The sequence below is a fragment of the Orbicella faveolata genome, unplaced genomic scaffold, assembly GCF_042242905.1.
Source record: "Orbicella faveolata isolate gen_17 unplaced genomic scaffold, um_ofav_v1 contig_13, whole genome shotgun sequence".
NCBI lineage: Eukaryota > Metazoa > Cnidaria > Anthozoa > Scleractinia > Merulinidae > Orbicella > Orbicella faveolata.
In genome coordinates this window covers 24,709,310-24,734,729 of record NW_028301540.1, presented here as the reverse complement: position 1 = coordinate 24,734,729, position 25,420 = coordinate 24,709,310, and the positions used below count along the sequence as shown (strand labels likewise).

The 25,420-nt window shown below is 39.8% G+C and overlaps 1 protein-coding gene and 1 pseudogene across 1 annotated transcript; both read right to left on the bottom strand.

Annotated features, from left to right (window-relative positions):
• Positions 1-8,889: 8,889 nt before the first annotated feature.
• Positions 8,890-10,827, bottom strand: LOC110060130 (RYamide receptor-like; annotated as a pseudogene).
• Positions 10,828-18,185: 7,358 nt separating this feature from the next.
• On the bottom strand, positions 18,186-19,856 carry LOC110060126 (QRFP-like peptide receptor). The gene has a single exon (XM_089285123.1). The coding sequence runs from the start codon at positions 19,698-19,700 to the stop codon at positions 18,726-18,728; it is 975 nt and encodes a 324-aa protein (XP_089141249.1). The 5' UTR covers positions 19,701-19,856; the 3' UTR covers positions 18,186-18,725.
• Between the last annotated feature and the right edge of the window lie 5,564 nt (positions 19,857-25,420).

Genomic DNA, 25,420 nt, shown 5'->3' with positions numbered 1-25,420 from the left:
TTGTCGGAGTTTAAATCACGAAACTTTAATGTCTAATATGACAGCATAAACCGTCTAATGAAAGGCTGCCGCGCAAATGTGATTTGAATTTACTCCCGCTGCAGAGTCATGAAGTTTTCTCGAGTATCCAAGTCAGTATTTTAATAAAGAGACTCCTCCTCGCGCATTGCATATGACGTCAACAACGGCTAATAACTTCAGGATCGGATCTAAACTCGGTTTATGCCACACGAGAGTCTTCGTTAAAAAGTCTGTGTATGAAAAGAGAAGGATTTGGATTGAAACGAGAGAGGAGAGAGGAGATGGGGTCTAGTTTGTTTTTTCAAAATGAAGGACAGACTGAAAAAGTATAAACACTGATGTTAAACAAAGAACTATTCCATTACTTTCCTATTGATCCTTTTTCCGAAAACCCCACTTGGTCCTAGCTGTGGTATTACTGGATCAGCCGAACTTCAGTTTTCCTTTAATGATTGCCCATAGCTTTTCATAGGCCACTAAAAATGACTTGAGCTTTATACGAGGGGCGCGGCCAAATTTCGCCCGGCTATATTTCCTTGTTCGCTTTTGCCTTATTTCACTTAACTGATCGACGAGTAGCGACATTAATATATTTGCAATGCCTTTAATATACTTTGTGGGACTGCTATATATTTATGATTGTATCTGAGTCGTCTCGAGCAAGGGTGTATATGTAACACTTCAGGTTCGCTAAGTAACGTAAAAGGTTCTTTGTCTTTCTTCTGGGCTTTTTTCTTCGGAATAGTTTTTCACTTTCACTCATTAATATCATTGTTAGAGTTTTATGTTGTATGGAAAGTGGGCGTCTGAAGGGAAAACATTTGAGCATCCCACGTGATAACAAAGTGTAAATGATTGGAGAAGCTTCCTGTTCATGGTTCCCACAAAGTCAATAACCACTGAGTTAATTAAGCGTTAGTTTATAGATATTCTCCTTTGCTGAGAAAACTAAACCAAAAAAATCCTCACCGCCTTTGGCTGTAACTTCTGATATAACATAATATAACATGACCATGATCAATTCATCAAGTTCTTAATAAAGTTGATGTCACCTAAATTGTTGGCGGAAAACATTTTTTATTTTACTGTTCTAGTTCATCTTTTAACGCCTGCTTTTTGGAGCCGATTCAAAGATAACAAAGTGATAAATTTACTTCCATTATGATTTTCTTTCATTTTAACTCTAACATAACTCGTTCATTTGAATAGAACAGCACCAACCATTTCATTTGCAACTACGTGCTCCATTTAATTGAACTATTTCCTTATTTGTTTTGTTAAGGCCGACGGTGTAAATCCTTGTCATTTTATGTTGTATTGAAAGCGGAATTGTCCTCTTAACCTCGCTGTTTTAATAAAAAAAAAAACAATTGTTAAGAACGACAATGTTTTGTCTGTCAAAATAGTCTGTGCGTCTATTTAGATTCAGCAGGTGTATTTGTCAGCGTTTAATTAACCGAGGGAGAAAGAAGGGATATTTGCGTTTTGAGGCCTCCAAGCTGTCATCAAAAGAAGGACTGTCAAATAATACTGTCAGACAAGACACCCGTATCCGCTTTTAAAACCACAAATCAATAATAATCATGTATAATAAGTAATAGTTATTGTACTCACTGGGAGTAGAGTATAATTCAGGGAGTAATCGCGCGTGTAACTTCAAAATTGGACGAGCGCGAAGGGCGAGGCCGATTTGAAATTAAGAGCTACAATTACTCCCTAAATTGTACGACACGAAGTCCAATTACTAATAAATCGTATCTATAACAAATTTTAGAACATAAATAAGTCTTTGGAGAACTTCCATAAATTTTAAAAACTGAAGGAAGCCATTTAAGCGTGTAATTGACGTGCAAATCACTGTGGGTATCCAATTACAGCTATCCAATAACAAAAAGCTGTAGTTTGATACCTGTAATTGGACACCACGTGATCGCGCGCCGGCTACGTGACAAATAGGCGCGCGGAGAACCAATCACGATCGAATATATTGTTATAGATAGGATTATTGCCAATTATTATATAGCTATTATTTAGCGCACTGGGATGTGGTTAGCGCTCTTTTTGACCACACAGTTAGATTCAGATTCAGTTCTGCTATTATTCTATCTCTACTGAGCGGGTCTGTCTCGCTAGGCTGATTAGCTACCGTTAAAAGGATAGCCAGCTCAGCTGGGGCCTTAGGTTTGTTAAATCAAAGTAGCAGGAATACAGAAAATGTTATATGAATGATCACGTTTTCAAGAGTGACGGATAAAACATTGCTCAATATTGTACAGAGGGTATTCCTCAAAACGTCGGGCGGGGGAGGGTCGCCCGGGCCTTGATTGACACCTGTATTGGCCGGTCTTAGCTCACACCTAAATACATGATTTTCGTTTAGGTTAAGAAGTTCAAGGTAGAATTCTGATTGATGGTGAAATTCGAAATATTTCTTGAGATAAAAGTTGTCTTGATTTGGTGTGGGAGTAGGGTGGTAAAAAGAAATTTATGGTCACTCCTTGCCGAGTATCTGTTCTTTCACATGGGACCAGCATTGGGCTGATGTAAATTTATCGTTGGCACAACATTGGTACCGTTAATATCGCTGGACCTTTCGTAAGTCCCTGGTAAACAGTGTGATCGTAACCGTTGACGTCACTGTTGAGCACGCGCGATCGACTCATGCTCTTGCGCGATCCTGAGATAGAAACGCGGTTTGATTTCCCACCAAAAAGTTCATGCGCTGGATTGCGAGCACAGCGCATGCAGCAGTGGCGAATCTGGTTACAGTCGTTTGTGGATAGGAGATAATTCTGTTGTCGTATCATAGGGGTCAGCGGTATTCCGCATGGACCGTATTGTGTGTGTAAAACGAACACGGCTTCATGTCGGGTGAGAATAAAGTGTTGCGTTCTCGAAAGCTGTTGTTCCTTAGATAGGAGCTTTTCCAGCCGGTCAACATGGTGTCAGAAGTAGACGAACACTCACCTAAAGTTAGGAAGCTTCCTCCAAAGTGCGCTCAGCTTGTGTTTGAGAACGGCTGTGGGAGTTTTCGTTCGAATCGTTCCCTCCATTTATGGATGTTGTTAAGCTTATTGATTATTGCTCGGTGATGGGATGGTTAGAGTGGGAAGACGGGTGCAAATATGATATGCCAATCAAAGCGAGGATGAAAAAAAAATATGTAAGAAACAAAACCTATGCATTAAATAAGAAGGTGGATCAGATTGTGTTAGATTAGGCCTGATTGAGGTACGAGGAAATCCATGCTCCTTGGATCGTAGCAACCCAAAAGAAGATGCCTTGGAAATGTGCCAACTTGACTCGGGAAGTCAGCGAAGAAGAGTGAAGGAAAGTAGAACTCCTGATAAGGAAGTCAGGCCCACCTCACTGAATGGTGATACAACAGAAGGCCTTAAGCTCACTGAGAAAACCAACAGCACCTCCCCAGTACATGGTACGCGTGAAGTTATTGGTGTAGTTCATAGTGCTGTAACCAGTGAAGAAAAAGTTAGCTCAACGAGAAGTATGGCTTGTGAGGTGGGTGTGTCCCATGTGCCTGTACCTTGGGGAAAACTGGCTAAAACCATTTTCGTGGATGCCTTTAAAGATGTCCATGCAGGGTTAAGAACTTTGGGGCCGCCCCTGTACATCAGCATGAAACCTAATGTGACTCCAATCCAAGCACATCCACATTGGTGCCCTGTAGCAAAAGAAGCAAAAGCATCTGGCGCAATACGGGATCTTGAAAAACCGGGTATCCTGAAAAAGGTTACTGAGCCAACTGCATGGATCTCCAACAGTGTCTATAGAGGGAAACCCGACGGAAGCATACGTGTGTGCATCGATCCTAGTCAAACAATCAATAAAGCCATTGAAGGCCCCCAATTCTTCAGTTGATGAGTTGCTGCCTAAGTTGAACAATACCAAACATTTTTTCCTGTGCGGATGTGTACAAGGGGTTCACAAACATTGAGTTAGATCAAAGTTCCTCATTCTTAACCACCATGCATACTCCGATTGGTCGCTACCGTTGATTGCGTTTTACGTTCGGGGTCAGTTTAGGACCGGAGAAATACCAGCGTATACAACATGAAGCATTGGAAAGATTGCCTGGTGTTATGAACAAGGCCAATGACATTTTAGTCTTTGGGAATGGAGATAGTATTCAGGAGGCGGAGGAGGATCATGATATTAACTTGTGGAACTTAATGTTGCGGTGCCGAGAAGTGAATCTTAAGTTAAACCCCCAAACATTGCAGTTCAAAGTGAGGCAAGTTACCTGGATGGGCCATCTCCTTAGCAGTAATGGCATCACCCAACATCCAGATCGGGTCCGGGCCATTAAGGACATGACCACACCGCAAGATGTAAAAGGGGTTCAGCGGTTGCTGGGCACGTGCAATTATTTGTAACGCTTCACCCCAAACCTTACAGAATAAGAATAAGGTGGCTTAGGGTGAAACAAAATGACTTTAAAACACCATACATTATTTCTTTTTTGGAGAGAATGGGTTTTTTCTTACAAAGAGAAAAATACCGACGTGTAAATTCTGACCAAAAAGACACTGCTAATGGACAATCAACAAAGAGATGTTCGCTGGTTTAATGTTAGAACAAAAAGGACAGTCAGGACTGGATTTTTTTTTTTTTTTTTTTTTTTTGTATAACAAGTTTTTTGAACATAACATATTGTGTATGACATTATACTGAAAAACTGCTAGCTTAAATTATTTTATGACAGGAAACGGCAAAGAGTAAATTAAGCGTCTTTTGTCTCTGTCGAAGCAACACGCGGTAAGTCGACTGTCAGTAGTTGGGGAAGGAAGGTTCTTACTTAAAATCAATAAATTGTAGATTGTTTTATAAGACAACCTATCGATATCAGTGGTAGAAGCAGTCGATTCTTGTGAATGAGGAAGCTTTATCACATCTTTCCAATGCTGCGCTATTGCAGACAGCAAACAATAATACTGCAAGAAGTTGCATTTTATTTGCAATTTTCGCTGAAAACCATTGAAAGTAAGAAATTGACACTTATTCTCGTCTAAGAGACAGTACAGCTTTTCAATGCCAGCACGATACCAGTTTTCATAAAACACAGACGACTTATCAACTTTTGTAAACCTGTTTTTCCAGATGATTTGATTCAAAGTATCCATGTTTCGTTGCGGCACAGTAATGTTTAAATTTTGTCAGTCCGAGTTTAGATTCTTGGAAAAATTCGGAAGATCATCATTTACTTTCACATAGTTGATGCCGTAATTGCACCGAAAAAACAATGAAGCACCTACGTTAGAAAGCAAAAAGTTTGGAATTATCGTTCAGGGAGACCCGTCAGGTGAGCAAAGACGCTACACCCACCATAAATTTAACGCCTTATCGAACGTTGTAAAATCTGTCATTTTGAGTCCACCTTCTTCTTTACTTTTCATAATAGTGAATTTCTTAATTTTTGGCTTTTTGTATTGCCATATGTAGTAGGATATTATTTTGTTGACTTTATTTGAAAACGATACTGGAGTTATAAGTGCGCTGCAAACAAGTGTCAGTTTTGAAAGCGCTAAAGTGTTAACTAAGTTGATTCTTCCATAGAGTGTGATATCTCTTGACGACCATATATTAAGAATTTTTTTCCAAAGGACCCAGCTTGTCGAAGAAGTTTTTTTGTTCAGCCTTCTTTTCGTTATACGAGAAATAAACACCGAGCGCAAGAATACGTTCATCACTCAGACTCTTTAGCGTCCTATGAATTACATTCAACAAGGCAGATAAATCGGGAGGTGATCGTTTTCACCGTCTTCAAGACACACTCCATTCATAGGAAGAAAACAGGTTCAAGAACAGCAACCTCATTTGCGACGCCCTAACCACTCTGCCACGCTGCCTCCACAAATCTTAATGGAAACTCAAAAGTAATGCGGGAACAATTGTTGCACATAAATAACTTCCAGAAAGGATGAAGTGTTAAGAGAGTGACTTCCCCAATGAGGCATCATTCCTAAAGCATTCCCTTTCAAGTTATCTTAAGGCCACCTCGGTTTCGCAAATCCCTGGAGGAGGGCCTACAGATAACCGATCCTATAAGGCTGATTACACCTATTTTTATTAAGGCTTTACACCTATTTTTATCTTTCATTCAAACAACCACGCAACGCGCGTGGCAACATTGCGGGCGAAAGAACTGGACGACAGTAGTAAAAATAATTTATGGGGGATTAACTCTATCACACTTCATCCTCTCTTACCAACAGGTATTAAAAATTAAGGGCGCCCGCGGTCAGTTTTGATGGGCGGCGACCCTATTAAAGGAGAAGTATAACAAATATCAGAATGTTTAAATTACTCTCTGGCTGTATAAGGAGAATTCTCAATTGTCAAGCTCCTATAGTACTTGTAGATTTCAACCTCAGTAACCCGGGACTCAGGTTGTTCAAAGAACGGATAACGCTATGTGTTGGATAAATCGCTATGCAGTGGATAAATGTTGTGATTAAAATATAGCTGCAAAGATAATATCTCTATCTTTGAATCGCTGCACGGACTGCCAGCATAGGTACAGTCCTGATTAGCCTAGGGCTTTCCACAAGTTGGTCGGTAGCTTTCAGGCAACTTCTTGTATTTCGAGCAACTTTTTTCGTTTCGAGCAACTTTTTGCATTTTGAGCAATTTCTAGTTTTCTATCCATTCTGAGAAATCGGAGTAGCTTTTAGTGCTTAAATTGGCCTTGCCTCCATATTTCACAATATTTTAGTAGACAATTCATTAATTTGCTGTGAAAAAGAAGCTAGATCCACTCAGATCCCCTCCAACCTCAGGCAGATCATGGGTGCAAGACGCCTGCAGCCGAGTAACTAGGTCAGCGGGTTTTTTTTTTAATAAACCGAAATGGTGGACGAAGATTTACATTCGACTGACTCGAGTGTCTCAGGTGAAGACATTTTACAAGAATAACAGTAATCGTGATGCGTAGTCTTTACTCATACATTTTTTGGGTTTAATTAAGGACAACGTTATTTATCAGCAACGCTGGCTACCCCGTAAAATTGCACAAAATGCTTAGAAACCTTACCTTTGTTGTACTTTTGCATCAGACCAAATAAAGAGGGAGAGCAACAAAATTGTTTTTTGGGGCTTCTTTTGGAGCAACTATCGTTACAAAAAAGAAACGTTTGACTTTTTTGGGGCAACGTTTGAGCACCTTTATGAGAAATTCTGGGCAGCTCTTTGGGAAATCTCGAGCACCTTGTGGAAAGCTCTAGATTAGCCCGTTGCCCCATATTTAAAACGGCGAGATAAAAAAATAGGGGATGCTGCGGCTCGGTAGAGCTCCTCACCCAAAGTTCCTCCCCTACTTTTTCTTCCCCCTTTTTTCGCAGTGCTTCCCAACTAACTTACGCTGGTCCTAGATTTTTTCTTCTTCTTCCTACTAGAACAGTGAAAACGCCGCCACTGCAGTAAAACGGAAATGGCGAAGATATGCAACTGAATATATTTCAATTTTAGGAGAGTATTGCAGAGGAACTTTTTATTATTATGCTATTCACAATTATACAATAAAAGCAGGGTTACCAAACCGTTTTTGAGCAGTGAGATGAAATTAAGAGTTTTTTAACATGCTGTTATGTTACTATGGTAGCCTATAATGCCAAGAAGATATCTAAAACTACACTGAGGAGGTGTATGGCACCGATATTGTAACATCACTTGGTAAATAGTGGTATCACCGCTAAAAAGTGCCGAGTGGGCTTTTATTTCGTAAAACTATTTATCCCCATAAGTTACTTTGCGGGATCGTTTGAACAGGCAAACGCATAACACTTGTTCGTTCGAGATTATCAAATGTGAATTCAGCATTTGCACGTACAAATAAACAGTAAATATCACACTGAAAATCGTATGATGCACGGAGGTACGTGTCTCAGAGGGGAACTTAGTAAGTTTCGACAATAAAACAATAGAGTTTATGTTCGCGGGCATAAATATGTTTTGGGCCCGACTCAGACTCATTTTAGCCCGAGCCGCTAGGCAAGGGCTACAATGAGCTCTGAGAAAGACCCAAAACAAAATAATGTCCAAGAACATAAACTCTATTACTATTATTACCACTTTGGAGGGTATTGAGAAAACAAAAATTGAAAAAAATGATAACAACAAGAAAAACAACAAGTTTTCCCTCAATGAAAGTACACGATACATCAGCGAAGCTGGCTAGAAATTACAAAATCTTGTCATTTGAGTTTTCAAAATTTGCAAAAGATATGAAAGGAAAGTTTGATGAAGTTTATTTGTAAGTTTTGAAATTAATTTGCACAATTGCTAAACTGGCAGTTTGGCATAAGCTTAATTGGTTGAACTGAGTGCGTTTTGCTTGAATCCGCAAAACTTACATGCACTTCACCATCGGCCATGGAGCTACTACAGACGTTACTGACATCAAAAGCTTCTCTTGAAAGAAACGGACGGCTAAAGTGTCCGAACAAGCACGTTTCTGTGAGGCTGAGTTATCCTTTATGTAGGATGTCAAACTTTGCTCGTTGAAAATGGCACCCTGATTTCTTTCACCGAAACTTCGCTGCAAGAAAGCGGCGCGAACAGAGCGCGCGAACATTTTAATGGCGTTTTGATTTTGATTGGCTGCCTACATCGTACGATTGTTTGATTCTCACTTTTAATTGGTTTATTTCAGCGGGCAAAAATACATTTTAGCCTGAAAAATGCGTCACAATGCCCTAAAAGGTGATAATGATAATGAATATTCTCTTAATTTGGAAAGAAAACGCCAACTATCTTGAGACCCAGGTTCTTGAGCTGGTGCACATGACGGTTTGTTGTAGAATAAATTAAGTTTGCTGGGCCTATCAAGCTCATAACTACTGCGAAGTCGAATCAAACATGGTGTAATATTCTACCATGGGTATTGTTATTCATGGCATGGTAATAAGCTATGGGTAATCACTCTGGCCTGAGACAAGGCTAAGATCAAGCAAAGATTGAAGAGGACAGCTAGATCAAGACGAGTTACTCGTTGGGTGGGAGGGTGGCTAGTCACCAACCTCTTCGCTTTGGCTGCCTCGAGTAGAGTAATTGGGTGGGAAAGAGGGGTCGCGTAAATTCTTTTATACTATTCATTTCCATATAATCACCAGGGTACAATTACCAGTGTAAATTGAGTTTGCATAAAGAACAAAGGCAATAAAAGAGGAAGAAAAAAAGCTTGGCGTTTATTTTGTTTCACTGAAACGAAGGGGAGTTATGAAAGTTAAAACGAAGGCGATGACTTATAAAATGAATAACAGCGCAAATTGTATAAAGTATGAAGGTACGTGTCTGAGGACTAACAACGTGTAAATGATCGATAGAAGCTTCCTGTCTTGGCTTCCTACTCAGTCAACAAACCATTTGGATCTTAACGTGGAAACAATAGTACACTATAAATGAAACAACAGCAACGACGAAAAAAATAACCAAGTTAAATCCCCATAATGACCATAGTGTACATTGAATTCAAATAAGAAGCAGTTTTAAATTAACGTTTCTTACGACTTTTAGGTCGACCGAACCTCTCTACTCTACATAAGTATCATCAGCTGCTGCGCTGTTCAAAATAATTATGTGAAGAGAGCCTTAAGCCCATTACGATAATTTCTGCTGAAAATTAAACAGATAACAGGATTTATGGCACAATTTGCGGAAGCCAATAACCTAACAACATATACAAAGTAAGGGTCGCCACAATTCGGCCATATGATGGTCTCCGTAAAAAGGAGAATACACCAGAAGATAGCGAGGGGCAGCCAGCATGCTGCAAACCCTAACATAATAGCAATGGCCATCTTTAGGACGTTCCGCTCCCTTTGCTGGCGTTCTTGTCCAGCGTTGGCTGATTGCTCACCTGGAATTTTCTGTGACTTGAGCTTTAGATAGATGATAACGTAAAGTATGGCTATCAACACCAACGGGATAAACATGAATACAGCAATACAGGACATGATGTAATACTCATAGGATGAGAGCTCTCCAAAAAGTTCATTCCAATGCCGCTGACAAACCAGCTTCCCTGGATATTCAACAACGTTGCTGACGAAGAGTTCTGGAGAGAAAACAGCTATCGCGACTATCCAAGTGGCGACAATGAAGAACGGGCACAGCTTTGAACTGATCAGTGGAGAACGGAGAGGAAATACCACAGCTCCAAATCGATCCACTGCTATCAGAACCAGGCTCTGAATAGACACAGTAGAGGAGGTATCTGGTAAGAAGGCAACCAGCTTACACAAGACCTGGCCAAGAGGACCACCGATCAGCCAGGAGTCTACATAGAGCGTTTGTATCCTCCAAGGAATCAAGAAATCGGAAACAGCAGATCGGACATGGCCATGTTTACAATGAAAAAGTTGATGGGCGTCCTCATGGTTTTCGTCTTGTACACAATTATTCCCATGACGTTGTTCCCAGCCGACGACAAAATGAAGATCAGGCAGTAAGCAAGGGTCATTCCAATTTTTTCTGCTGTAGGATTCCTGGAGCAGTTCGATGGCTGTGTTCCATTCATCGTTGTATTCACGATTTCCGACATTGCCATTCAGATTCTTTTTCCGCTCTTACGCTCGCAAATGAGTTTTCTTCTGGTTTCTTCACTTACTAACGTCACCCTATTTATGTCCTAGTGAAGGCGGAATAACTGTTCGGCTTGATCTCGGCATTCGCGCGAAAAGATTGATCGATTAGGAAATTTGCACGAAATGTTTGATGATTGGCAGATCTTTGTTCCAGCTGTCTGCAGTCTATTTGACAATATAATTCGGCTTTCTTATTTCGTGTAACCAAACAAAATGAAGTGATCACAAATTGCTTTTTGTTTTCATTTCATATCTTAACATCGATGAAACTGGAAGCAAACAGGGTCTCAAAATGTCACTGCTTCGACAAATGAAGTAGGGACAGCTGGGTGGATTGTTTTTCAACTCTGTTCGAAGCCTGATAAACATGCCAGTCGTTCAGTTTTCTTCTACCCTGTTATTTAATGAGGTTTAATAAATTGATCGTGGCATCAAACCGTCCATCATGACGAGTCAGTGAGAACACGGGGTGTTCAACGTAAGAACCCGAGTTTAATAATAAACAATGCCCTATGAGAAAATGCTTCTTGTCGGAGTTTAAATCACGAAACTTTAATGTCTAATATGACAGCGTAAACCGCCTAATCAAAAGGTGCCGCGCAAACAGGATTTGAATTTACCCCGGCTGCAGAGTCATGAAGTTTTTTCGTGTATCCAAGTTAGTATGTTAATAAAGAGACTCCTCCTCGTGCATTGCATATGACGTCAACAACGGCTAATAACTTCAGGATCGGATCTAAACTCCGTTTATGCCACACGAGAGTCTTCTTTAAAGGATTTGGACAGAAATGAGAGGGGAGAGAGGAGAGGGGGTTACTTTGTTTTTTTTTTCAAAATGAAGGACAAAGTGAAAAGGTATAAACATTGATGTTAAACAAAGAACTATTCAATTACTTTCCTATTGATTCTTTTTCCGAAAAACTCCACCATGCCCTACGTGTGGGATTAATGGAGCAGCCTAACTTAAGTTTTCCTTTACTGATTGTCCATAGCTTTTCACAGGCCACTAAAAATGACTTGGGCTTTATACGAGGGGCGCGGCCAAATTTCGCTCGGCCATATTTCCCTGTTCCCTTTTTCCTCATTTCACTTAACTGATTGATGAGTAGCGACTTTGGTTTAGCGTTTAGAGTTTAAAGTGCATGATAAATCCACTTTTGTTCTTAACATAAATTTCCTGATATCATGTTCATTCAAGTAGAATAAGTAGGATCTTTCGTGAACTTTACATTAATTGAGTAGTTGTTAACATTACGTTAATTTATTTTTAATGCCTTAAATATACTTTGTGGGGCTGCTATATATGTATGATTGTATCTGAGGTCTTCTCGAGCAAGGGTGTGTATGTAACACTTGAGGTTCGCTGAGTAACGTGAAAGGTTCTTTATGTCTTTCTTCTAAGCTTTTTTCTTCAGAGTAGTTTTAAATTTTCATCCATTAATATCAGAGTTTTATGTTACAGTGGGATTCCAATTTTTCGAACCTCCCGATAACTCGAACCAAAAGTCGTTTCCCTTCGTCAGTCAAACACTGTAATTTTACCATCGATTTCTCGAACTCTCCGGTTTTTCGAACCAATTTTCGTTTCCCTTGGAGGTTGGAAAAATCGGGATTCCGCTGTATATGCCAAGTGGGTATCTGAAGGGAAAACATTTGAACGTCTCACCTGATAACAAAGTGCAAATGATTGACAGAAGCTTCCTGTTCATGGTTCCCACAAAGTCAATGACCACTCAGTTAATGGATATTCTTTCGGGCAGGAATGACAATGTTTTGTTTGTCACAATGGTCTGTGAGTCTATTTAGATTCAGCAGATGTATTTGTGAGCGTTTAATTAACCGAGGGAAGAAGTGGGGATGTTTACGTTTTGACGTCTCCAAACTGTCTGTCAGAAGTAGGAATGCCAAGTAATATTCTTAGACAAGACAGCTATATCCGCTTTTTTAAACCAGAAATCAATAATAGTCATGTATAATAAGTAATAGTTATTGCACTCACTGGGACTAGAGTACAGTTCAAGGAGTAATCAAGCGCGTAATTTCAAAATTGGACGAGCGCGAAGCGCGAGGCCGATTTGAAATTAAGAGCACCATTACTCCCTGAATTGTACGACACGAAGTCCATTTACTAATTAATCGTATTTATAACAAATTTAAGAAAATAGGTAAGTCTTTTGAGAACTGCTTTAGAGCGAAAAAATTAGTAGCGCTTTCCATAAGTTTAAAAACTGTAGGAAGCCATTAAAGCGCGCGTAACTGACGTGCAAATTACCTGGGTATCCAATTACAGGTATCCAATTACAAAAAGTTGTAATCTAATACCCGTAATATGACAGCTACGTGATCGCGCGCCGACTACGTAACAAATAGGTGCGCGGAGAACCAATCACGATCGAATATATTGGTATGCTAATTATTATATAGCTATTATTTAGCGCATGGGATGTGCTTAGCGCTCTTTTTGACCACACAGTCAGGCCCCGTTTACACGGGTCCGGACAAAAACTTGCATGTTTCCACAATGCCTTTACGCGGGACCGGCGGAACTGGACGAATTTGTGCAAGTGTGCAAGTTTGGGACCTGAAAAAAGCGGGTCAACTGTTTCACCGGCACGGTTCCATATTGCATACGGACTCGTGTAAACACCCGAACCTTGCAACTTTTTCTCAGATAGCGCGGTTAAGGCCTGGAATCTGGTTATGTTATGCCTGGTTCCTTAGCAAAAATGAAACATTCGGCTACATTTTATTCCTGGTTTGCTACATTTTGTTAAATTTAAGACAAAAGAAACAAACAAAAGCAGATTACAGATTTGAGGAGACGAGCGGCCGCAGTACACATCGCTATTTTAGCCGGATTAGCAGGGCTTTTGCAGTACACTTTGCCGTAAATGGCTATTGTTTCCGATATTCATCGATCAAAGCAAACTACACGTTTGAATTTCTCGGTGAGCATGTACAGCTTACGAAGCAGCCAACCGAGGGAAAAGTCCTAGACTATAACTACATGTAGCAACAAATTAATTTCTTCATCAGACCATGTAAAGTTTTTCTCCGCCGCGACATTTGATTTGCCGCGTATTGCATCAGCTGCAACATGATTGGCTTAAAACATTAGCGATAACCAATCATAACAGAGACGTAAAAAAGCCATTCAAATGCCGTGACTGTTCTAAAATTTGCATGGATCCGTCTTAACACCACTACAATCTGTAACAGAATTTGTACGGATCCATGTAAACAGGCAGTCCAGGAACAGAATTCGTCGGTGCAAAACTTTGTCAGCACCCGCGTAAACGGGGCCTTAGATTCAGATTCAGTTCTGCTATCATTTTATTTCCACTGAGCGGGTCTCTCACGCTAGGCTGATTGGCTACCGTTAAAAACGATAGCCATTCAGCTGGGGCCTTGGGTTTGTTAAACCATAGTAGGTGGAATACAGAAAATGTGTTATGAATGATCGTGTTTTCAAGAGTGACAGGGAAAACATTGCCCAAGATTTTACAGGGGGTATTCCTCAAAACGTTGGGTGGTGGAGAGCCGCCCAGGGTTTGATTGACAGCTTTATTGGCGGGTCTAAATGATGATTTTCGTTTAGGCTAAGAAGTTCAAGGTAGAATTCTGATTGCTGGTGAAATTCGAAGGAAAAAGTTGTAATGATTTTGTTTGGGAGTGAGCTTGTAACAAGAAAATTATCAAAGTGAAGAATGATCATCGCAGTAAATTTTCCAATTTAAACACTTGGAAAGAAGAAGCCTGAAAAAAATCAGGGCTTTAACGGGATTCGAACCCGTGACCTCCGCGAATACCGGTGCGATGCTCTACCAACTGAGCTATGAATCCACACATTGGGAACGAGGTCAATTAATTGAGTTCATATCTTCCCGTGAGGAGAGACATGATGTAAAGTATGTATGAAATAATTCATATTTGAACTGCGGTTGTAGATGAAAGTGAAGAATGATCATCGCAGTTCAGGACGACCTCTGAAGTCAGTGTCCCCATTTATGTTTCTCGTAAGTTCGTCGGTCACTCCTTGGCGAGAATCTGTTCGTGTACATGGGACCAGCACTGGGCTGATGTAAATTTATCGTTGGCACATCATCGGTACCGTTAACATTGCTGGGCCTGTCGTAAGTCGACGGAGGAATCCTTCGAAATGCTTGAAAAATTTAAAACTTCCTATTGTTAGACAGAAGAAAAGTAAAGCTCTTATGCTAAGTTTACCCCGAGTTCTAGTTTTGTAAATTGTTTCAATGCGAATACCGAGAACTCCAGATATTTTTTGCATATTTAATGAGGCACAAAGGTATATTTTCGTTTTTTGCGAATTTCTCGAAGACTTTAAGTTCTAAGAAAATCGGAATAATGGCTCCCTAAAAGCGTTCTTTAGGCAAAGTTTCAGGATTTCTAACCTGGCCAGCCATTCTCGATATTTTCAGGCAGTAACTCTTAAATTAGTCTCTAGCTGTGTAAGTAGAATTCTCAGTTGTCAAACTCCTATAGTACTTGTAGCTTACTACCTCAGTAACCCCGGGGCCAGGTTGTTCAAAGAACGGATTATGCTATCTTTTGGATAAATCGCTATGCAGTGGATAAATGTTGTAATTAAAAGCTAGCTTCAGAGATAATATCTTTATCTTTGAATCGCTCCACGGACTGCCAGCATAGGTACAGTCGATTAGCCTAGGGCTTTCCAAAAGTTTGTCGGCAACTTTTAGGCAATTTCTTGTATTTCGAGCAACTTTTTTCGTTTCGAGCAACTTTATGCATTCTGAGCAATTTCTAGTTTTCTATCCATTCTGAGAAATAGGAGCAGCTTTTAGTGCTTAAATTGGCCTTCCTTCCATATCTCACAATGTTTCAGTAGACAATTTACTCAGATCCCCTCCACCCTGGGGCAGATCATAGATGCAAGACGCATGCAGCCAGGTAATTAGGTCAGTGGTTTTTTTTCACATTCGACTGATTCGAACGTCTCAGGTGAAGAATTTTTACAAGATTAACATTAATATTGATGCGTAATCTTTACTCATACATTTTTTTGGGTTTAATTGAGGACAAAGTTATTTAGCAACGTTGTTTACACCGTAAAATTGCACAAAATGCTTAGAAATCTTACCTTTGTTGTACTTTTGCATCAGACCATATAAAGGAATTAAGGGAGCAACAAAATCGTTTTTTGGGGTGTTTATTTTTTGGAACAACTTTCGTAACATAAAGCAACTTTTGACTTTTCTAAGCAATTTTTGAGCAACTTTATGAGAAATTCTGGGCAACTTTTTTGGGAAAACTCGAGCACCTTGTGGAAAGCTCTAGATTAGCCTTTTCTAAGCTTTTGATTCTAAGAAAGTAGCGCCAAATTTAAAACGGCGAGATAAAAAAGAAGGGGCGATTGCGGCTCGGTCGAGCTCCTCGCCCAAAGTTCCTCTCCTACTTTTTCTTTCCCCCTTTTCCGCACTGCTTCCCAACTAACTTAGCTGTCATGGCCCTAGATTTTTTTCTTCTTTCTACTACACCAGCGAAAACGCCGCCACTCCAGTCAAACGGAAATGGCGAAGATATGCAAGTGTATATATTTCAATTTCAGGAGAGTATTGCAGAGGAACTTTTTATTATTATGCTATTTACAATTCAGCAATAAAAGCGGGGTCACCAAACGGTTTTTGAACAGTGAGATGAAATTAAGAGTGTCTTTAACATGCTGTAATGTTACCATGGTAACCTATAATACCAGGAAGGTAACTACAACTACACTGTGGAAATGCGTGATAGCGATATTGTAACATCACTCGGTAAGGAGTGGTAAAACCGCTAAAAGGTGCCGAGCCGCCTTTTATTTCCTAAAACGATTTCCATAAGTTACTTTGCGGGATTGTATCCACAGGCAAACGCATAAGACTTGTTCGCTAGACAAAATAAAACATGAATTCGGCATTTGGTCTTATAAATGAACAGTAAATATCACACTAGAAATCGTATAATATACGAAAGTACGTGTCTCAGAGGAGAACTTCCATAAGTTTTGACAATAATGAATATTCTCTTACTTTGGAAAGAAAACGCTAACTATCTTGAGACCCAGGTTCTTGAGCTGGTGCACATGACGGTTTGTTTGCAGAATAAATTAAGTTTGGTGCGCCTATCAAGCTTATAAATACTGTTATGTCGAATCAAACTTAGTGTATGTAATTTTCTACCATGGGTATTGTTATTCATGGCTTAGTAATAAGCTTTGGGTAATCGCTCTAGCCTGAGACAAGGCTAAGACCAGGCGAAAATAGAAGCAAGCAGCTAGATCAAGACGAGTTACTCGTTGGGTGGGAGGGTGGCTGGTCGCCAACCACTTCGCTTTCTCGGCCTCGAGTAAAGTGATTGGGTGGAACACGTATAAGGAAAGAGGGGTCGTGTAAATTCTTTTATACTTTTCATTTGTACATAATATCCAGGGTACAATTACCAATGCAAATTGAGTTTCCATAAAGAACAGTGGCAATAAAGAAAGGAAGGAAAAAAGGCGAGGGCGTTTATTTTGTTTCAATGAAAGTGAAGGGATTTATGAAAGTTAAAACGAAGCTGAGGACTTATAAAGTGAATAATAGCGTAAATTTCATAAAATACGAAAGTACGTGTCCGAGGGGAAAACCTCCGGACACTGCAGGTGATAACAACATACAAACGATCGACAGAAGCTTCCCGTCTTGGCTTCCCGACCCACTCAGTCAACAAACCATTTGGATCTTAACGTGGAAAAAAATATTCAATATAAATGAAACAAACAGTAACCACGACAAAAAATTACCAAGTTAAACCTCCATAATGGAAGGCGTAATCCTGCAGCAATTAAAGAAAGCTGAAGAAGAAAAACAAAGGGACTCATAACTTGTTTTAGGAGCTGAGTCTTACTAGCGAAGTATAGACAATGAGCCATTAAGAAAACTACAGAAACAGTTGGCAGACTAATACATAATGAGCTCAGCAGAAGGACAAACACCAGGTTTTCTTCAATATACAAGTTAGTCTCCCAAGAAAGGGATTGCATGTATATAAACCATTGCATATGCCTTTTGTCTTCAGAATTAGGTTCAGACTTGGACGTTACGATTTGGTGCTGCACCAAGGCAGCTCATAAAATACTGATGAGTAAAACAAAGACAAAAAACGAGGGATGGTGCTTTCACTAAAACTGTGAGAGAGCTATGAAAAAAAGGATCTTACATAGAAATGGCTGAGGAATGGGAATCGGCCGTACTTTACTATTCAATACTGTATTGATGTTTTCACGCACTTTATTGCTTCCAAATTAAGAAAAGCGCTAGATAGTATTCATACACTTTATTGCTTCCTAATCATTAAGAACATTAGTAAATTTACGAAACAACTACAAATGATAAAGATTAGCGAAAAAACTGAGCAACGACGTTTCGGTGTCATCCTGGCACCATTTTCAAGTTAAAAAATATTTGTGCGAAAAGTAAATTAATTTATACCAATGGTAGAGGTGCGAAATTGAATAAATTAAGATTAAGATAGCTGTTCTTAATCTTAACAAATCTTAACAGCTATCTTAATCTTAATTTATTCAATTTCGCACCTCTACCATTGGTATAAATTAATTTACTTTTCGCACAAATATTTTTTAACTTGAAAATGGTGCCAGGATGACACCGAAACGTCGTTGCTCAGTTTTTTCGCTAATCTTTATCGTTAACTGTATTTCCAAATTTAATCTTATAAGAACTACAAATGATGGAAAAGAAATCGTCAAAAGAACGGTCAGAAAACGGTCTGAGAAATGTATCAACTGTACATTGAATCAAACTGCATAAAGCAATAAATATTATTTACACGGTTTAGGACTGCTGAAAACATCCCATGAGTTCAATAAAATTACAAATCGAGTGTATAGAAAAACTCTAAAGTTGGGGTAGACTTAGTGTCCAAAGAAAGGTTTACAACCGTTCTACAAAGATTCTTTAAGCCTTAGTGTACGTTGAATCAAATAAAAGGCAGTTTTAAATTAACGTTCTTCAAGAGTTTTCGGTAAACCGAACCTCTCTGCTTTACATAAGTATCATGAGCTACTGCGCTGCTCAAAATTATTTATCTAAGGAGAGCCTTAAGTTCTTTACGATAATTTCCACTGAAAATAAAACAGATACAAGGATTTATGGCAGAATTTGCCAAAGCCAGTAAAATGATGACATATTGAAGGTATCGGACGCCACAATTCGGCGATGTGATGGTGGGATGTGATGGTGGGAAGAAAAAAAAACAGTAGACGGAGATGGGCAGCCAGCACACCGCAAACCCTAACATTATAGCAATCGCCATCTTTAGCACATTTCGCTCCCTTTGCTGGCGTTGTTGTTCAGCGTTGGCTGATTGCTCGCCTGGAATCTTCTGTGACTTGAGCTTTAGATAGATGGTAATGTAAAGTATGGCTATCAACACCGACGGAATAAAAGTGACTAAAACAATATAGGACACGAGGTAATACTCATAGGATGAGGACTCTCCAAAAACTTCATTCCAATGCCGCTTACAAACCAGCTTTTCTGGATATTCAACAACTTTGTTGGCGAAGAGCTCTGGAGAGAAAATAGCCATCGCGACGATCCAAGTGGCGAGAATGAAAAACGGGCACAGCTTCGAACTGATGAGTGGAGAACGGAGAGGAAATACCACAGCTCCAAATCGATCCACTGCTATCAGAACCAGGCTCTGAATAGACACAGTAGAGGAAACTTCCGGTAAGAAGGAAACCAGCTTACATAAGGCCTGGCCAAGAGGACCACCGATCAGCCAGGAGTCTTTATAGAGCGGTTGTATCCTCCAAGGAATCAAGAAAATCGGAAACAGCAGATCTGACATGGCCATGTTTACAATGAAAAAGTTGATGGGCTTTCTCATGGTTTGCGACTTGTAGACAATTTTTCCGATGACAGTGTTCCCAGCCAACGAAAAAATGAAGATCAAGCAGTAAGCAAAGGTCACTCCAATTTTTTCTGCTGTAGGATTGCTGGAGCAGCTCGATGGCTGTGTTCTATTCATCGTTGTATTCGCGTTTTCCGACATCGCCTTTTAGTTTCTTTTTCTGCTCTTACGCTGACAAAAACGTTTTCTTCTGGTTTCTTCAGTTAGTAACGTCACTCTATTTATGCTCTAGCGAAGGTGAGATAACTGTTCGGCTTGATGCCGTCATTCGCGAGAAAAGATTGATCGATTAGGGAATTTCCATGACATGTTTAATGATTGGCAGATCTTTGTTCCAGCTGTCTGCAGTCTATTTGACAATATAATTCGGCTTTCTTATTTCGTGTAACCAAACAAAATGAAGTGATCACAAATTGCTTTTTGTTTTCATTTCATATCTTAACATCGATGAAACTGGAAGCAAACAGGGTCTCAAAATGTCACTGCTTCGACAAATGAAGTAGGGACAGCTGGGTGGATTGTTTTTCAACTCTGTTCGAAGCCTGATAAACATGCCAGTCGTTCAGTTTTCTTCTACCCTGTTATTTAATGAGGTTTAATAAATTGATCGTGGCATCAAACCGTCCATCATGACGAGTCAGTGAGAACACGGGGTGTTCAACGTAAGAACCCGAGTTTAATAATAAACAATGCCCTATGAGAAAATGCTTCTTGTCGGAGTTTAAATCACGAAACTTTAATGTCTAATATGACAGCGTAAACCGCCTAATCAAAAGGTGCCGCGCAAACAGGATTTGAATTTACCCCGGCTGCAGAGTCATGAAGTTTTTTCGTGTATCCAAGTTAGTATTTTAATAAAGAGACTCCTCCTCGTGCATTGCATATGACGTCAACAACGGCTAATAACTTCAGGATCGGATCTAAACTCCGTTTATGCCACACGAGAGTCTTCTTTAAAGGATTTGGACAGAAATGAGAGGGGAGAGAGGAGAGGGGGTTACTTTGTTTTTTTTTTCAAAATGAAGGACAAAGTGAAAAGGTATAAACATTGATGTTAAACAAAGAACTATTCAATTACTTTCCTATTGATTCTTTTTCCGAAAAACTCCACCATGCCCTACGTGTGGGATTAATGGAGCAGCCTAACTTAAGTTTTCCTTTACTGATTGTCCATAGCTTTTCACAGGCCACTAAAAATGACTTGGGCTTTATACGAGGGGCGCGGCCAAATTTCGCTCGGCCATATTTCCCTGTTCCCTTTTTCCTCATTTCACTTAACTGATTGATGAGTAGCGACTTTGGTTTAGCGTTTAGAGTTTAAAGTGCATGATAAATCCACTTTTGTTCTTAACATAAATTTCCTGATATCATGTTCATTCAAGTAGAATAAGTAGGATCTTTCGTGAACTTTACATTAATTGAGTAGTTGTTAACATTACGTTAATTTATTTTTAATGCCTTAAATATACTTTGTGGGGCTGCTATATATGTATGATTGTATCTGAGGTCTTCTCGAGCAAGGGTGTGTATGTAACACTTGAGGTTCGCTGAGTAACGTGAAAGGTTCTTTATGTCTTTCTTCTAAGCTTTTTTCTTCAGAGTAGTTTTAAATTTTCATCCATTAATATCAGAGTTTTATGTTACAGTGGGATTCCAATTTTTCGAACCTCCCGATAACTCGAACCAAAAGTCGTTTCCCTTCGTCAGTCAAACACTGTAATTTTACCATCGATTTCTCGAACTCTCCGGTTTTTCGAACCAATTTTCGTTTCCCTTGGAGGTTGGAAAAATCGGGATTCCGCTGTATATGCCAAGTGGGTATCTGAAGGGAAAACATTTGAACGTCTCACCTGATAACAAAGTGCAAATGATTGACAGAAGCTTCCTGTTCATGGTTCCCACAAAGTCAATGACCACTCAGTTAATGGATATTCTTTCGGGCAGGAATGACAATGTTTTGTTTGTCACAATGGTCTGTGAGTCTATTTAGATTCAGCAGATGTATTTGTGAGCGTTTAATTAACCGAGGGAAGAAGTGGGGATGTTTACGTTTTGACGTCTCCAAACTGTCTGTCAGAAGTAGGAATGCCAAGTAATATTCTTAGACAAGACAGCTATATCCGCTTTTTTAAACCAGAAATCAATAATAGTCATGTATAATAAGTAATAGTTATTGCACTCACTGGGACTAGAGTACAGTTCAAGGAGTAATCAAGCGCGTAATTTCAAAATTGGACGAGCGCGAAGCGCGAGGCCGATTTGAAATTAAGAGCACCATTACTCCCTGAATTGTACGACACGAAGTCCATTTACTAATTAATCGTATTTATAACAAATTTAAGAAAATAGGTAAGTCTTTTGAGAACTGCTTTAGAGCGAAAAAATTAGTAGCGCTTTCCATAAGTTTAAAAACTGTAGGAAGCCATTAAAGCGCGCGTAACTGACGTGCAAATTACCTGGGTATCCAATTACAGGTATCCAATTACAAAAAGTTGTAATCTAATACCCGTAATATGACAGCTACGTGATCGCGCGCCGACTACGTAACAAATAGGTGCGCGGAGAACCAATCACGATCGAATATATTGGTATGCTAATTATTATATAGCTATTATTTAGCGCATGGGATGTGCTTAGCGCTCTTTTTGACCACACAGTCAGGCCCCGTTTACACGGGTCCGGACAAAAACTTGCATGTTTCCACAATGCCTTTACGCGGGACCGGCGGAACTGGACGAATTTGTGCAAGTGTGCAAGTTTGGGACCTGAAAAAAGCGGGTCAACTGTTTCACCGGCACGGTTCCATATTGCATACGGACTCGTGTAAACACCCGAACCTTGCAACTTTTTCTCAGATAGCGCGGTTAAGGCCTGGAATCTGGTTATGTTATGCCTGGTTCCTTAGCAAAAATGAAACATTCGGCTACATTTTATTCCTGGTTTGCTACATTTTGTTAAATTTAAGACAAAAGAAACAAACAAAAGCAGATTACAGATTTGAGGAGACGAGCGGCCGCAGTATACATCGCTATTTTAGCCGGATTAGCAGGGCTTTTGCAGTACACTTTGCTGTAAATGGCTATTGTTTCCGATATTCATCGATCAAAGCAAACTACACGTTTGAATTTCTCGGTGAGCATGTACAGCTTACGAAGCAGCCAACCGAGGGAAAAGTCCTAGACTATAACTACATGTAGCAACAAATTAATTTCTTCATCAGACCATGTAAAGTTTTTCTCCGCCGCGACATTTGATTTGCCGCGTATTGCATCAGCTGCAACATGATTGGCTTAAAACATTAGCGATAACCAATCATAACAGAGACGTAAAAAAGCCATTCAAATGCCGTGACTGTTCTAAAATTTGCATGGATCCGTCTTAACACCACTACAATCTGTAACAGAATTTGTACGGATCCATGTAAACAGGCAGTCCAGGAACAGAATTCGTCGGTGCAAAACTTTGTCAGCACCCGCGTAAACGGGGCCTTAGATTCAGATTCAGTTCTGCTATCATTTTATTTCCACTGAGCGGGTCTCTCACGCTAGGCTGATTGGCTACCGTTAAAAACGATAGCCATTCAGCTGGGGCCTTGGGTTTGTTAAACCATAGTAGGTGGAATACAGAAAATGTGTTATGAATGATCGTGTTTTCAAGAGTGACAGGGAAAACATTGCCCAAGATTTTACAGGGGGTATTCCTCAAAACGTTGGGTGGTGGAGAGCCGCCCAGGGTTTGATTGACAGCTTTATTGGCGGGTCTAAATGATGATTTTCGTTTAGGCTAAGAAGTTCAAGGTAGAATTCTGATTGCTGGTGAAATTCGAAGGAAAAAGTTGTAATGATTTTGTTTGGGAGTGAGCTTGTAACAAGAAAATTATCAAAGTGAAGAATGATCATCGCAGTAAATTTTCCAATTTAAACACTTGGAAAGAAGAAGCCTGAAAAAAATCAGGGCTTTAACGGGATTCGAACCCGTGACCTCCGCGAATACCGGTGCGATGCTCTACCAACTGAGCTATGAATCCACACATTGGGAACGAGGTCAATTAATTGAGTTCATATCTTCCCGTGAGGAGAGACATGATGTAAAGTATGTATGAAATAATTCATATTTGAACTGCGGTTGTAGATGAAAGTGAAGAATGATCATCGCAGTTCAGGACGACCTCTGAAGTCAGTGTCCCCATTTATGTTTCTCGTAAGTTCGTCGGTCACTCCTTGGCGAGAATCTGTTCGTGTACATGGGACCAGCACTGGGCTGATGTAAATTTATCGTACACAAGAAATACACAAGAAAATTACACACTGGACTTCTATTCGGATAGTAATAGTGAAGAGGAAGTTTATATTGGAGGTAGACAGATCGCCAGACCACGCGATTTGTCCAGTAATGCGATATTTTAAGCCGATGAAAGCAGTTCGTTTTTGTTTAGTTCAACGACGAAATGGTACTGTTTGCCGTTTCAGAGTGATTTATTGGCACAGTGAGTATGAATGTTATCAGCCAGTAACGCTTGTAATTCACAAGGTAAACATGTTCAGCAAAAAATAACTTCTCGAAGCTAAATTTTATTTCGTGACAGGGAAAGAAGAGGAAATTAAAATGTCATGCGGGTAGAAATAATTGGCAACTTAAATGTTTCTAAGTCTTACTGAAACGATGTATTCTAGACAAACGAAGATATCTGTTTCCGTGCTTGATTTAAATGTGATTAAGGCCCGTTCCAAACGCCGCTCCATTCATGCGCCGAACCTAACTGATGAGTTAAGTACGGCGCAAGAGCGGCGTTTGAATCAGTTTGGTTCGGCAGGTTTGGTTTGGTGCGGCAAAAAACATTAAATTCGGCAGGGTCTGTCGCACTATGCAACGTTGTAGCGGCAGCTGATTCATACGGCGTTCTCCTCATGTGTCAAACCTAATGCATAAATTATTGTAATGTATTTTTCATATAACGGGACTCGTGATTGGCTCAAAATTGAGTGGCGTGACCAGTCATGCATGAAGTTCAAAGCCGTCGCTAAAAGTAAAGACAACAAAATACCAGCATGCCTTTGATTTATGAGAAGCGGGACTGTATATGCGAGTTTCTTTAGCGCAAATTCATTTTTTGCTTTTTCCTCGTGATAATAGCCCAGCTTATTAGACTTCCCTTTAACAAGTCGATTTAACCGGGAGAAAACCTGTCTAAATACAAACACTGAACCTTGAGTTTGAATTTGCTTCCCTAACTATTGCTATAACAGCATGATAACAGCGAAATGTTAGTCACAGCTTTTCTATTCAGAACACTTGTCAGGAATAACAATCCCGCCCCTTTACTGTGGCTGTTTACGCGTACGGGAAAAGAACACGCACTTGGAGCGTTTAGATGATACTACAGATACGTGCGATATATTGTGAAAGGTAACTAATTCATCATATTGTAATTTAATTAACGTTAGTGTATTGCAAAATAGGAACAATGTGGCTTTTTTATGAGGTTTTCTTCATATCGTAGGTGTCGACATTTTCCAGATTTAGTTGAATTTCTAAAATTTTCTGCCACAATTCCAGTAGCTTTACTTCTTAGTGCGCACTTTTAAAAGTAAGAAAATTTGTATTTCGACATATCGCGGCATTTCAAGAGCTGGTTTCCATGAAAACACCGATAACATTTGTCTTTTAGCTTCATAATATTCAAGCGAAAGTGGAGGAATAATTGCACAGCTGTCGTCACACATGAGGCGCCCTTTTTGAAAAGAAAAGTATACTGCGTCACTGACAACGAAACGTAGAGTGCCGCATCCATTCGAATCAAGGACTGCCCGGCGCAGAAATAGAAAAATTATGCGTCAAATGCTTTTGCCTCTTAGATTTAT

What these genes read in the sequence shown, in the direction of transcription:
- LOC110060126 (XM_089285123.1), bottom strand. Translation starts at nt 19,700, where the DNA reads ATGTCGGAAAACGCGAATACAACGATGAATAGAACACAGCCATCGAGC.